General features: G+C 36.0%; 1 protein-coding gene across 1 annotated transcript in view; it reads left to right on the forward strand.

The window, feature by feature from the left end:
• The window catches only part of LOC143065522 (integrin alpha-4-like), a 64920-nt gene that overhangs the window by 20289 nt on the left and 31897 nt on the right, over window positions 1–12734 (forward strand). Inside the window, exon 4 of the mRNA XM_076239147.1 lies at window positions 8725–8937. Coding sequence (XP_076095262.1) covers window positions 8725–8937 — 213 coding nt within the window. The remainder of the gene's footprint in view (window positions 1–8724; window positions 8938–12734) is intronic.

A 12734-nucleotide genomic window follows, 5' to 3' on the forward strand; every position in this document is an offset into this window, starting at 1 on the left:
AAAGCAAATAAGGAACGAATAAGAAGCAGGGTATTAACTGAGCGCTGGAACGGGTACATACGCGCTAATAGGGGTATTTTGATCTATAGGAACACATTATTACCACCAGAGATGTGCATTTAATTGAAAATCTTTTTCTAAAAGGTGCAACGTACAACAAACGTACTATAAGTGAATAAGTAACGAATAGGTTACGAATAGGTAACAGGGTATTAACCGAGTGCTGGAAAGGGTACATGTGCGCTAATAGGGTCATTTCATCTCTAAGAACACATTATTACCACCAGAGACACGGACACAATTGAAAATCCTTTTCTAAAAGATGGAACGTACAACAAACGTATTATAAGTGAATAGGTAACGAATACGTAACAGGGTATTTACCGAGCGCGGGAACGGTTACATGCGCGCTAATAGGGTAATTTCATCTCTTAGAACACATTGTTACCACAAGAGACATGGAGACAATTAAAAATCCTTTTCTAAAAGGTGCAACGTACAACAAACGTATTATAAGTGAATAGGTAACGAATAGGTAACGAATAGGTAACAGGGTATTTACCGAGCGCTGGAACGGGTACATGCCCGCTAATAGGGTAATTTCATCTCTTAGAACACATTGTTACCACAAGAGACATGGAGACAATTAAAAATCCTTTTCTAAAAGATGCAACGTACAACAAACGTATTATAAGTGAATAGGTAACGAATTGGTAACGAATAGGTAACAGGGTATTTACCAAGCGCTTGAACAAGTACATGCGCGCTAATAGGGTAATTTCATCTCTTAGAACACATTGTTACCACAAGAGACATGGAGACAATTAAAAATACTTTTGTAAATGATGCAGCGTACAACAAACGTATTAAAAGCGATTAGGTAACGAATAGGTGACGAATAGGTAACAGGGTATTAAGCATGCGCTTGAACGGGTACATGCGCGCTAATAGGGTCATTTCATCTCTAAGAACACATTGTTACCACCAGAGACACGGACACAATTGAAAATCCTTTTCTAAAAGGTGCAACGTACAACAAACGTATTATAAGTGAATAGGTAACGAATAGGTAACAGGGTATTTACTGAGCGCTGAAACGGGTACATGCGCGCTAATAGGGTAATTTCATCTCTAAGAACACATTGTTACCACATGAGACATGGAGACAATTAAAAATCCTTTTATAATTTAAAAGGTGCAACGTACAACAAACGTATTATAAGTGAATAGGTAACGAATAGGTAACAGGGTATTAACCGAGCGCTTACACGGGTACATGCGCTCTTATAGGGTCATTTCATCTTTAAGAACACATTATTACCACCAGAGACATTAACACAATTAAAAAACGATTTATTTCAAGGTGCAACGTATACCTCGTGCATTAAAAGCAAATGAGGAACGAATAAGTAACAGGGTATTATCCGAGCGCTGGAACGAGTACATATCCGCTAATAGGGATATTTCATCTATAAGAACACATTATTTCTACCCGAGATATGAACTTAATTGAATTTTTTTTTCTAAAAGATGCAACGTACAACAAACGTATTTAAAGCGAATAGGTAACGAAAAGGTAACGAATAGGTAACAGGGTATTAACCAAGCGCTTGAACGGGTACATGCGCGCTAATAGGGTAATTTCATCTCTTAGAACACATTGTTACTACAAGAGACATGGAGACAATTAAAAATACTTTTCTAAATGATGCAGCGTACACCAAACGTATTAAAAGCGATTAGGTAACGAATAGGTGACGAATAGGTAACAGGGTATTAAGCATGCGCTTGAACGGGTACATGCGCGCTAATAGGGTCATTTCATCTCTAAGAACACATTGTTACCACCAGAGACACGGACACAATTGAAAATACTTTTCTAAAGGTGCAACGTACAACAAACGTATTATAAGTGAATAGGTAACGAATAGGTAACAGGGTATTTACTGAGCGCTGGAACGGGTACATGCGCGCTAATAGGGTAATTTCATCTCTTAGAACACATTGTTACCACATGAGACATGGAGACAATTAAAAATCCTTTTATAATTTAAAAGGTGCAACGTACAACAAACGTATTATAAGTGAATAGGTAACGAATAGGTAACAGGGTATTAACCGAGCGCTGACACGGGTACATGCGCTCTTATAGGGTCATTTCATCTTTAAGAACACATTATTACCACCAGAGACATGAACACAATTAAAAAACGATTTATTTCAAGGTGCAACGTATACCTCGTGCATTAAAAGCAAATGAGGAACGAATAAGTAACAGGGTATTATCCGAGCGCTGGAACGAGTACATATGCGCTAATAGGGATATTTCATCTATAAGAACACATTATTTCCACCAGAGATATGAACTTAATTGAATTTTTTTTTCTAAAAGATGCAACGTACAACAAACGTATTTAAAGCGAATAGGTAACGAAAAGGTAACGAATAGGTAACAGGGTATTAACCGAGCGCTTGAACGGGTACATGCGCGCTAATAGGGTAATTTCATCTCTTAGAACACATTGTTACCACAAGAGACATGGAGACAATTAAAAATCCTGTTCTAAAAGGTGCAACGTACAACAAACGTATTATAAGGGAATAAGTAACGAATAGGTAACGAATAGGTAACAGGGTATTAACCGAGCACTGGGACGGATACATGCGCGCCAATAAGGTCATTTCATCTCTAAGAACACATAATTACCACCAGAGACACGGACACAATTGCAAATCCTTTTCTAAAAGGTGCAACGTACAACAAACGTATTATAAGTGAATAGGTAACGAATAGGTAACAGGGTATTTACTGAGCGCTGGAACGGGTACATGCGCGCTAATAGGGTAATTTCATCTCTAAGAACACATTGTTACCACATGAGACATGGAGACAATTAAAAATCCTTTTATAATTTAAAAGGTGCAACGTACAACAAACGTATTATAAGTGAATAGGTAACGAATAGGTAACAGGGTATTAACCGAGCGCTGACACGGGTACATGCGCTCTTATATGGTCATTTCATCTCTAAGAACACATTGTGACCACCAGAGACATGAACACAATAAAAAAACGATTTATTTCAAGGTGCAACGTATACCTCGTGCATTAAAAGCAAATGAGGAACGAATAAGTAACAGGGTATTATCCGAGCGCTGGAACGAGTACATATGCGCTAATAGGGGTATTTCATCTATAAGAACACATTATTTCCACCAGAGATATGAACTTAATTGATTTTTTTTTCTAAAAGATGCAACGTACAACAAACGTATTTAAAGCGAATAGGTAACGAAAAGGTAACGAATAGGTAACAGGGTATTAACAAAGCGCTTGAACGGGTACATGCGCGCTAATAGGGTAATTTCATCTCTTAGAACACATTGTTACCACAAGAGACATGGAGACAATTAAAAATCCTTTTCTAAAAGGTGCAACGTACAACAAACGTATTAAAAGTGAATAGGTAACGAATAGGTAACGAATAGGTAACAGGGTATTAACCGAGCGCTGGAACGGGTACATGCGCTCTAAAAGGGTAATTTCATCTCTAAGAACACATTGTACCACCAGAGACATGAACACAATTAAAAAACGATTTATTTAAAGGTGCAACGTATACCTCGTGCATTAAAAGCAAATAAGGAACGAATAAGTAACAGGGTATTATCCGAGCGCTGGAACGAGTACATATGCGCTAATAAGGGTATTTCATCTATAAGAACACATTATTACCACCAGAGATATGAACTTAATTAAAAATTCTTTTCTAAAAGGTGCAACGTACAACAAACTTTTTAAAAGCGAATAAGTAACGAATATTTAACAGGGTATTATCCGAGCGCTGGAATGGATACAAATGCACTTATAGAGTTATATCACCTCTAAGAGCCCAAATCTTCCACCAGAGACAACAAAACAATTGAAAATGATGTTTTAAAATGTGCAACGTAAGATACTCGTATTATAAGCGAATTATGGAACGAATTAAACAAGGTAATTGCATGCTCCGAAACGATGTACACCCTGCTTACATGTTTAACTCCACCACATTATGTGAGTACGTGCCTGTCCCTAGACAAGAGCCTGAAAGTAGTTATCGCTTGTTTTTGTGTCACATATTTCCGTTTATTTTTTTGTATATGAAATACGGCCGTCAGTTTTGTTGTTTGAATTGTATGAGGTTGTCATGTCTGGGCCTTTTATAGGTGACTACACGGTTTGGGCTATGCTCATTGTTGAAGGCCGTACAGTGAACTATAATTGATAATTTCTGTGTCATTTTGGTCTAATGTGGAGTGTTGTCTCATTGGCAATTATACCACATCTTCTTTTTTATGCAAGCGCTAACACGGTGATTTCATCCCGTCGAACCAAGATCCATCTTCAAACATACGGACATAAAGCAGTTAAAAGGTAGAACGTATAAAAACAAGTAAGGAACAAATGCGTATCGAACATGAAGTAAAAGGATCGGTTGAGCACAAACACATATAAATAGGTCATAAAAAGATCATTTTACCACAATGAATATCATATGTAAGAGTACTAACAACTAGATTTGTAATTGCTAGCAATAACAAATGGCACCCGGCCTTCCCCCTATTACCAGGTGAGCGGCAGCCATTTTGACAATTGCAAAGTCAAAGAGAGCATCTTCAGATGTCTAGTAACATTTTTGCAAAGTTTCATTAAGTTTGAACATTTTGAAATTTTTGATATTTTTGCTGTTTCCATGGTTACGGCGACCATTTTGAAAATTCTAACTTCAAAATCCAACTCTGCCTATGCCAGTTACCATTCCTGTAAAGTTTCATCCAGTTTACTCAAAATTCTTATTTTTGAAAATTTTGACCTTTTTGCATTGTTTCCATGGTAACAAGACCTATTTTGGAAATTCCAACTCCAAATGTCACATCTACCAATGTTGCTCATCATAACTGTGAAGTTTCATGAAGTTTTGAGCATTTGGAGAATTTTGAAAATTTTGGTGTAGTTTCCATAGCAACATAGTAGTTCCAATGATCGCCAAAATCATCCAACACCTGTACATAGTGGACACCTACATTGTTTTAAAATATGATGATTCTGAGTTGAAGCATATCGAAACAGTTCACCAAAAACCAAAAACTGATTTTTTTCACAATTGTGCCGTTTCCATGGTAACGGCAGCCATATTAAACTATTCCATGCCATAATTAAAAAGGGGGAAGGATATTAAAAATCAAATAAGTAACGAATAGGTAACGAATAGGGAATAGGGAATAGGTAACGAATAGGGAATAGGGAATAGGTAACGAATAGGCAACGAATAGGGAATAGGGAATAGGTAACGAATAGGCAACGAATAGGGAATAGGGAATAGGTAACGAATAGGGAATAGGGAATAGGTAACGAATAGGCAACGAATAGGGAATAGGGAATAGGTAACGAATAGGGAATAGGGAATAGGTAACCAACTTGACGCCCATCCAGTTCTGTCAATTGAGGAATAAAGTTAACTCAATATACATATTGTTTATATACTATTTTGCATTATTTTTTTACACCAACAACCTCCGTATTTCCGGCCCAAATATTTGGTGCATGAACCAATAAACTCTCTTGTTCGAATTTTAATCTGTTACCCCTTTTAATGCTCTACATTCTTATCTCTGATAATACTTATTTGTTTTTTGGAGTTAAATTATCCTTTTTAAAACGTGTATGTATCCGTTTTGTGCTCAACTGACCCCCTGCTACTTTATATTCGATACGTATTTGTTCCTTATTCGAATAAGATACGTTGTACCCTTTCAACTCCGATGTTTCGTGTCTCTGGAGTTGAATCTTGGTTCGAAGAGAGGAAAACCTCATATGCATCTTTTCGGTGCTCGACTGATACCTTTTAAGTTAGCTACGAGTCCCGAAAGATGCATTTACCCTTTTAGTGCGTATGTACTACTTTCAGTGCTCGACTGATACCTGTTACTCAGTCGTTCCTTATTCACTCATAAAACGTGTGTATATATACATTGCACCTTTTAAAAAAAACTTTCAATTTGTTTTTAATTCTGGTGTTAGCCTTTCGTTTCTAGAGAGAAATAACCTTATAAGCGCGTATGTAGCTGTTTCAGCGTTCGACTGATACCCTGTTTCTTTTTCGCTTATAAAAATACGTGTGTTATACGTCGCACCTTTTAATCAAAATCTTTTTTCTTGTCTCATGTGTAAGCTATTGGTTCTTAGAAGTGAAACAACCATATATGTGCGTATGTACTCGTTTCAGCGCTCGACTCAAACCCTGTTACTTATTTGCTACTTATTAGTTCATATTCGCTCTTAATACGTTGCATCTTTTTATTGTTATTTTTTCTTTTATTTTCTTGTCTCTGGTGTTAGCTGTTTTAGAACTTGGATGCGTATGTATTGTGCGAGTTGTAAAAAAGGCTTAACTCATCAGATGGACAAGAATACAAGTTGGCGTGGCCCGGTACTTATACATCCCGACACAAAAAGACACAATGAACAGATCTGAGCGTACTCGCAGTTATCTGACAGCTAGTTCAAAGTCACTAACAACTAATAAAAAAAACTTGCATCTAAGACTAAACTATCAATCCGTACACATCCAACATCCAGTGGATTCAGAAGCGAATTAGTAACAGGGTATCAATACAGTGTGGAAACGGGTTCACATCCCCCGATTGAGTAACTTCACCTCTAAGAACCAAGAACAAACACTAGGTCACAATGATCAAGCAGTTATAATTTGCAATATATAAATATTGAATAAGGAACAAATGAGATTGAATAAGTAACAGGTTATCAGTAGAGTAATGAAACGGGAAAATACGTGCTAGTAGGGTTATTTCACCTGTAAGAACCCATAGCTAACACCAAAACAAGAAAAAAATTGAAAATATTTTGTTTTAAAGGTGCAACGTATAACACACGTATTATAAACGCATAAGTTACTGTGTTTCAGTCAAGCGCTGAAACGGATCCATGCACGATAGTATCGCATCAACTGATTCTACATATTTAGACGCGTTTTGTTGTAAATGATTGTTCTCAACGGACCCTTGTTGTTAATATCTAAATGTCGGCGAAGATATCAGGCAGACTTAACTGAATCTTTTGTATCCTTTTGCAAGTTCGATGGGGAAGTTGCATTCAATATATACCAAACTTTAAATTATTTAGTAAAAGGACATCATCTTTATTGTAGAAGGTTAAAAAAAAACTCGATCGGCTGTTCTAAATGCATGCAAAAACACCACCTTTATCGTTTTTAATAAAGACCACATAAGTTCAAATGTTTCATTTATCAACACTTTAAGAAGCACAACCATCCTATAACATATTTAGCTGTTCAATCTTTAGAAGTAGCCTCGGGAATCTCATCTAATGTTTGGACGACCACAGAAAAAATAAGTGAATTAAACATGTTAAATTGGATTAAAAAATTAAAGATAGTCTATCCTCTCGTTCTTAGTGATTATTATGGGGAACCGGTTATATATCAAACACTGATTCTGTTAACATTTTTGACATAGTGTCTTAAAACTGTTCAAACAAACCATCATGTCCGTAATATAAATTACAAACAGAGAAATGTTGTACCAACTATACAAATATTTCGGACCTTTTTTAAAAAATATAACGGCAGACAATATTTGTAGACAAAGCCCCATTTTTTATCTGTTAAAAAAGTACATCGAAGTTTAGAGGATTGCAAAACAATTCCGTATTGCAGTTCTATGTATGAAATCGGCAAAATTATAATTGCATCACGTTTTTCTAAATTTTCTAAAAGTTGATTTCACTGAAGATCATACAAACATTTGATGGAGGTTAAATATGTCAATACATGTTTTAATTTTCTATAAAAAAATCCTGTATTATTTTTTTTATATAAAATATTTATTTTTGTATTTTTGTCTTTCAATTTTGCCAATGTGATATGTATATATGCCTATTTGTGCTTCTTTGTTACATACCTGTTGGTTTTCATCATGATTAAGATTATAACACAATGTTGTCTGCTGTACAGCAATTTTTGTCATTTCATTATTTCTGTTTGTTTTGTTCACACATCGTTGTCAATAATATAATGGAAATCGATGCGACTGTCTTACAAGTGAGAAGTTTAGCTAGCTATATTACCAAGTTTAACTAATCATTTTCTACATAAGAAATTGCCTGTACCAAGTCAGAAATAAGACAGTGGTTAACCATTCGCTTGATGTGTTTGAGCTTTAGATTTTGCCATTTGATATGGGAATTTCCGTTTTGATTTGTTTTTGTGAATATTTGTGATTTTACTTTTTTCTAGATCACTCGACAAACCAGGCTTTATCAAACTACAGCTTTTGTTACTCGGAGGTCAACTATGTATAATCACTTATTTCTTTTTAAAGTTACCTCGCGCTGTTATCTGTAATCAATTTTCAATTTTGCTATATTTCAATTTAATAATATAAAATAATGCAAATTTTTACAAGCTTAAATAATCCACGCGTCCATTGAAATTCAGAATAACTCTGTTGATTTTTATTTTAAAAAAACAAATAGGTAAAATTAATGTAAATATATATTAGTAAAGCCCCAGATCGATAAAATAGTGTATACAAACTTATATTACTATACAAAACATTAATACGATTTTTTTTCTTTCTGCGATTAACAATAATTGTACTTATTAAACTAAAGAAAATGTATCTGTCTATTTTTTTTTGTAGACTTGTGCTCCTCTGTGGAAAAATATGATTCCATTGCGAATTTCCAAGTTTGTCCATCCTATTGGAAGTTGCTTTAACATAGATAAAGATTTGCAATCCTATACAACAAAACAATTTAAAAATAGGTTCTTCGATGACAAATATGCAGCAGACAAATCAAGTGGATTCCATTTCGAAGTTGCTCAGATAGGATTTTCAATATCTAACAAAAAGGTAAGGAGATACGACAAGAATGTTGTTTCAAAGTATTGTAAAAGAGGGACGAAAGATACCAGAGGTACAGTCAAACTCATAAATCAAAAATAAACTGACAACGCCATGGCTAAAAATGAAAAAGACAAACAGACACACAAAAGTACACATGACACAACATAGAAAACTAAAGAATAAACAACACGAACTTAACCAAACTAGGAGTGATCTCAGTAGCATGATCTGAATATTGGCTTATAGAACTTTATAACAATTTGACAAAAGGTACATATGCTTGACTGATCATACGTATCACTCATTGTTTGCGTCATGGAACTTCGATGGCTTAAACCCTAATGTCCCCCTCCCCCAAAACAATAAAATAAATTAAAAAAAATTCCTCAAATTCGGATTATAATGTCATTTCAAGCGTCAAACGATAGCTTGTTGTTCGCTTATGCCAAAACAAATATGGGGTCTATCCAATGTTTTGATTAAAAAAGTAAAAGCAATAGCTGTCGGTAATACGTGAATTAAGGAATAAAACGTTGCATGTTCTAATAATTTAATCGATCAATATAATCCCAAGTATACAAGAGACACGTCACAAAGTCTTGACTTTACTATGTAAGACTTAAGTGACGTTCCCGCGTTGTGTTCGCGCCATATTTACAACATCAAAACGTTGCATGTTCTAATAATGTAATCGATCTATATAATCTCAAGTATACAAGTGAAAGTCACAAAGTCTTGACGTTACAATAGAAGACATAAGTGACGTGCCCGCGTTGCGTTCTCGCCGTATTTACAACAATAGCTACTTCCGATACACACAAGGTCACTTCTGGTTGGCCTTTGCAAGGTCAAATGGTTTGCAATAAAATTAACGGTACCAATTTTCTTGCACCAGATGCGCATTTCGACAATACATGTCTCTTCAGTGATGCTCGCGGCCAAAATATTTGAAATCCAAAGCTTATATAAAAGATGAAGAGCTATAATCCAAAAGGTCCAAAAAGTATAGCCAAATCCATAAAAGGAACCTATTGCAACCTATTGTAAAAAGTCTCGCGTACTTTTGCTGTTAATCGCAGGCTGAACAATAATCAGGGAAACAAAATCAATAAAAATATTCCTCCCAATACTATCTTTCGGTTATAAGATGGCTGTTCAAGTTTGGTAAAAATCCAGGTTAGTTTATGAATCTAAGAAATGTTTTGAAAACTTTAACTGCAGACTGTATGTAATATTAACTCGAGGAAAAACAAAGTCCATTTATATGTAAAATACGGATAAACAGGTACAAAATGTTAACGCAATTTCCTTCTAGATACTTGCTTTTGATCATAACCAAGCTTCAATCCAAGTTTGGTACAAATCAAGGATAGTGTTTTGGACGTATCGATATAAGTAAACACAAAAGCGTCTTCAATGTTTCGTATACTTTACTAGTCTAATATATACAAGAGAGACGTCGGCAAGTGACGACGTTGCGGGCCTATTGTTACGTAAATGGCGGTAAAACGTTAACCAAATAAAAGAGTATAAAATAACTATAACTAATTCACAACATTCTGGGGGCCGCAAAATGCAATTACTGTTCATGTATTGTTCATAAAAAAGGGTATTGAAAAAATACTTTTAACAATTAAAGTTCATATTTCCAATGGCACCAGTTTCACAATTGGTCTCGTGGTAATCAGTCCATTTGATGTCCGAAGTTTGACTGCTCTTACGACTTCATCTTTCCCGGTGATCAAATCTTCTATAACAGCTAGTTTCCACATCATTCTCGGTGAATTGTCCATGATTTGTACGACGGAACCGATTTTTACATGTGCGCTTTGGTTTCCGGCGACGCGATGAAATTCTCTTAATCCGGTGAGGTATTCCATTCTCCATCGTTTTGCAAAGTGTTCAATTAAAGTTACTTTATTTGTTTAACGTTTTACCGCCATTTACGTAACAATAGGCCCGCAACGTCGTCACTTGCCGACGTCTCTCTTGTATATATTAGACTAGTAAAGCATACTAAACATTGAAGACGCTTTTGTGTTTACTTATATCGATACGTCCAAAACATTGGTGCCGTGACAAAAACAGAAGAATACGAAAGATGAGTACCGCGAAGATGAAGACCAGACGAGCTGGACATCGGGGCGTTCTTACTAAGTTACTGTAGAAAGTGGAACCGAGTTTCGAGGAACTTTTACAGGAATATGACGTTAGTGAACTTTCAACCATTCGAGGACTTATTGTGAAGAAGCAGGAAACGATCGACCAACTGAACGAGAAGATTGTGGAGGAACTATCGGAAGAGGAAGTGAGCGAAGAAATAGAGGAAGCCGACAGATACACATATGACATAGAAATGAGTGTAACTAAACTTTCAAAAATCATTAAGGAATCGGAAATCACAGACAAACAGTCAAGTATGTCATTGCTTAACCCAAATGCACACGAGTTTATTAATTACACAAATCATCAAGAAAGTCAGCCACAGCCCAGTTTCATGCACGCAAATACATCAGCGTCCGTTTTTTCAAACTCAAGCATGTACCACAAACTTCCCAAATTAAATTTACCAACCTTCGGTGGGAATATGTTAGAATGGCAACCCTTTTGGGATTCGTTTAGTGCTGCCGTACATAATAACCTGTCTTTAAACGATGTACAGAAATTTAATTATTTAACATCTCAACTGTTCGGAGAAGCCACCCAATGCATACCAGGTCTACAAATAACTAACACAAATTACGGACAAGCATTACATGTACTGAAACAAAGATTCGGTCAACCACATAAGATAGTACAAACATACATGCAGAGTTTAATCAGCCTTCCTAGTCCAACGTCAAATATTGCACATTTGAAAAATTCTACGACAGTATGGAAAACTACATCCGTGGCCTTGAAAGTATAGAGGAGTCTCATGAGTCGTTCGGAAGCCTTTTAGTGCCCATAATATTAAATAAATTACCTGGGAATATACGAGAAAACATGGTACGTGCCCACAGAGGCGACCACTGGGACTTGCCGTCGTTACGGCAAGCAGCTATTCAACATGAGATAACGATTAAGGAAGCGGGTCAGTCGGTAAACGGTGATGATATAGAGCCAAATTACACACCCACATCAGCATTCTTTACGGGAACAAATCGCAACTACGCAAATCAGAAAGGGAAAAGAGACATAACCAAGAAGCCGTGCATCTTTTGTCAAGGAGTTCACGCCCCATTAGCTTGTAAAACTGTTACGGAAATTGAAGCTCGAAAACGCATTATTAAGGAGAAACAGGCATGTTTCAATTGCTTAGGAAATCACAGAGTTGCCGATTGCAAATCCGATAAAACTTGTAAAAATTGTAATAAACGATACCATACCAGTATTTGTTCAAAGAATGAATCACACCTGTATACCAAGTCTAAAGATAGCAGTACATCAAAACCAGATACCGATGCCGCAGTCGCAAGCATGCATTCATCAACATCATCGGTTAGATCGCAGGTATTGTTGAAAACCGCGATAGCACCTATCACGTATGACAAGACACATTTTAACACCGCCAATATACTATTAGACGAAGGAGCCCAGCGAAGCTTTATCACTCAAGAGATGGCCGATTTATTGAACCTGAGACCACACAGGAAAGAAGCGATAACGATATCCGGTTTCGGTGAATCCAATAAGAAGGTTAGAAATTTACAAATTGCTACTATCTATATAAAAGGTCTAACGAATACACTTATCCCTATTGAAGTTCTTATAGTACCACAGATTGCTTATCCGATACATACTTACGCAAGGAACCAGTCGAG

Source organism: Mytilus galloprovincialis, chromosome 2 (assembly GCF_965363235.1).
Source record: "Mytilus galloprovincialis chromosome 2, xbMytGall1.hap1.1, whole genome shotgun sequence".
In the NCBI taxonomy this organism is placed as follows: domain Eukaryota; kingdom Metazoa; phylum Mollusca; class Bivalvia; order Mytilida; family Mytilidae; genus Mytilus; species Mytilus galloprovincialis.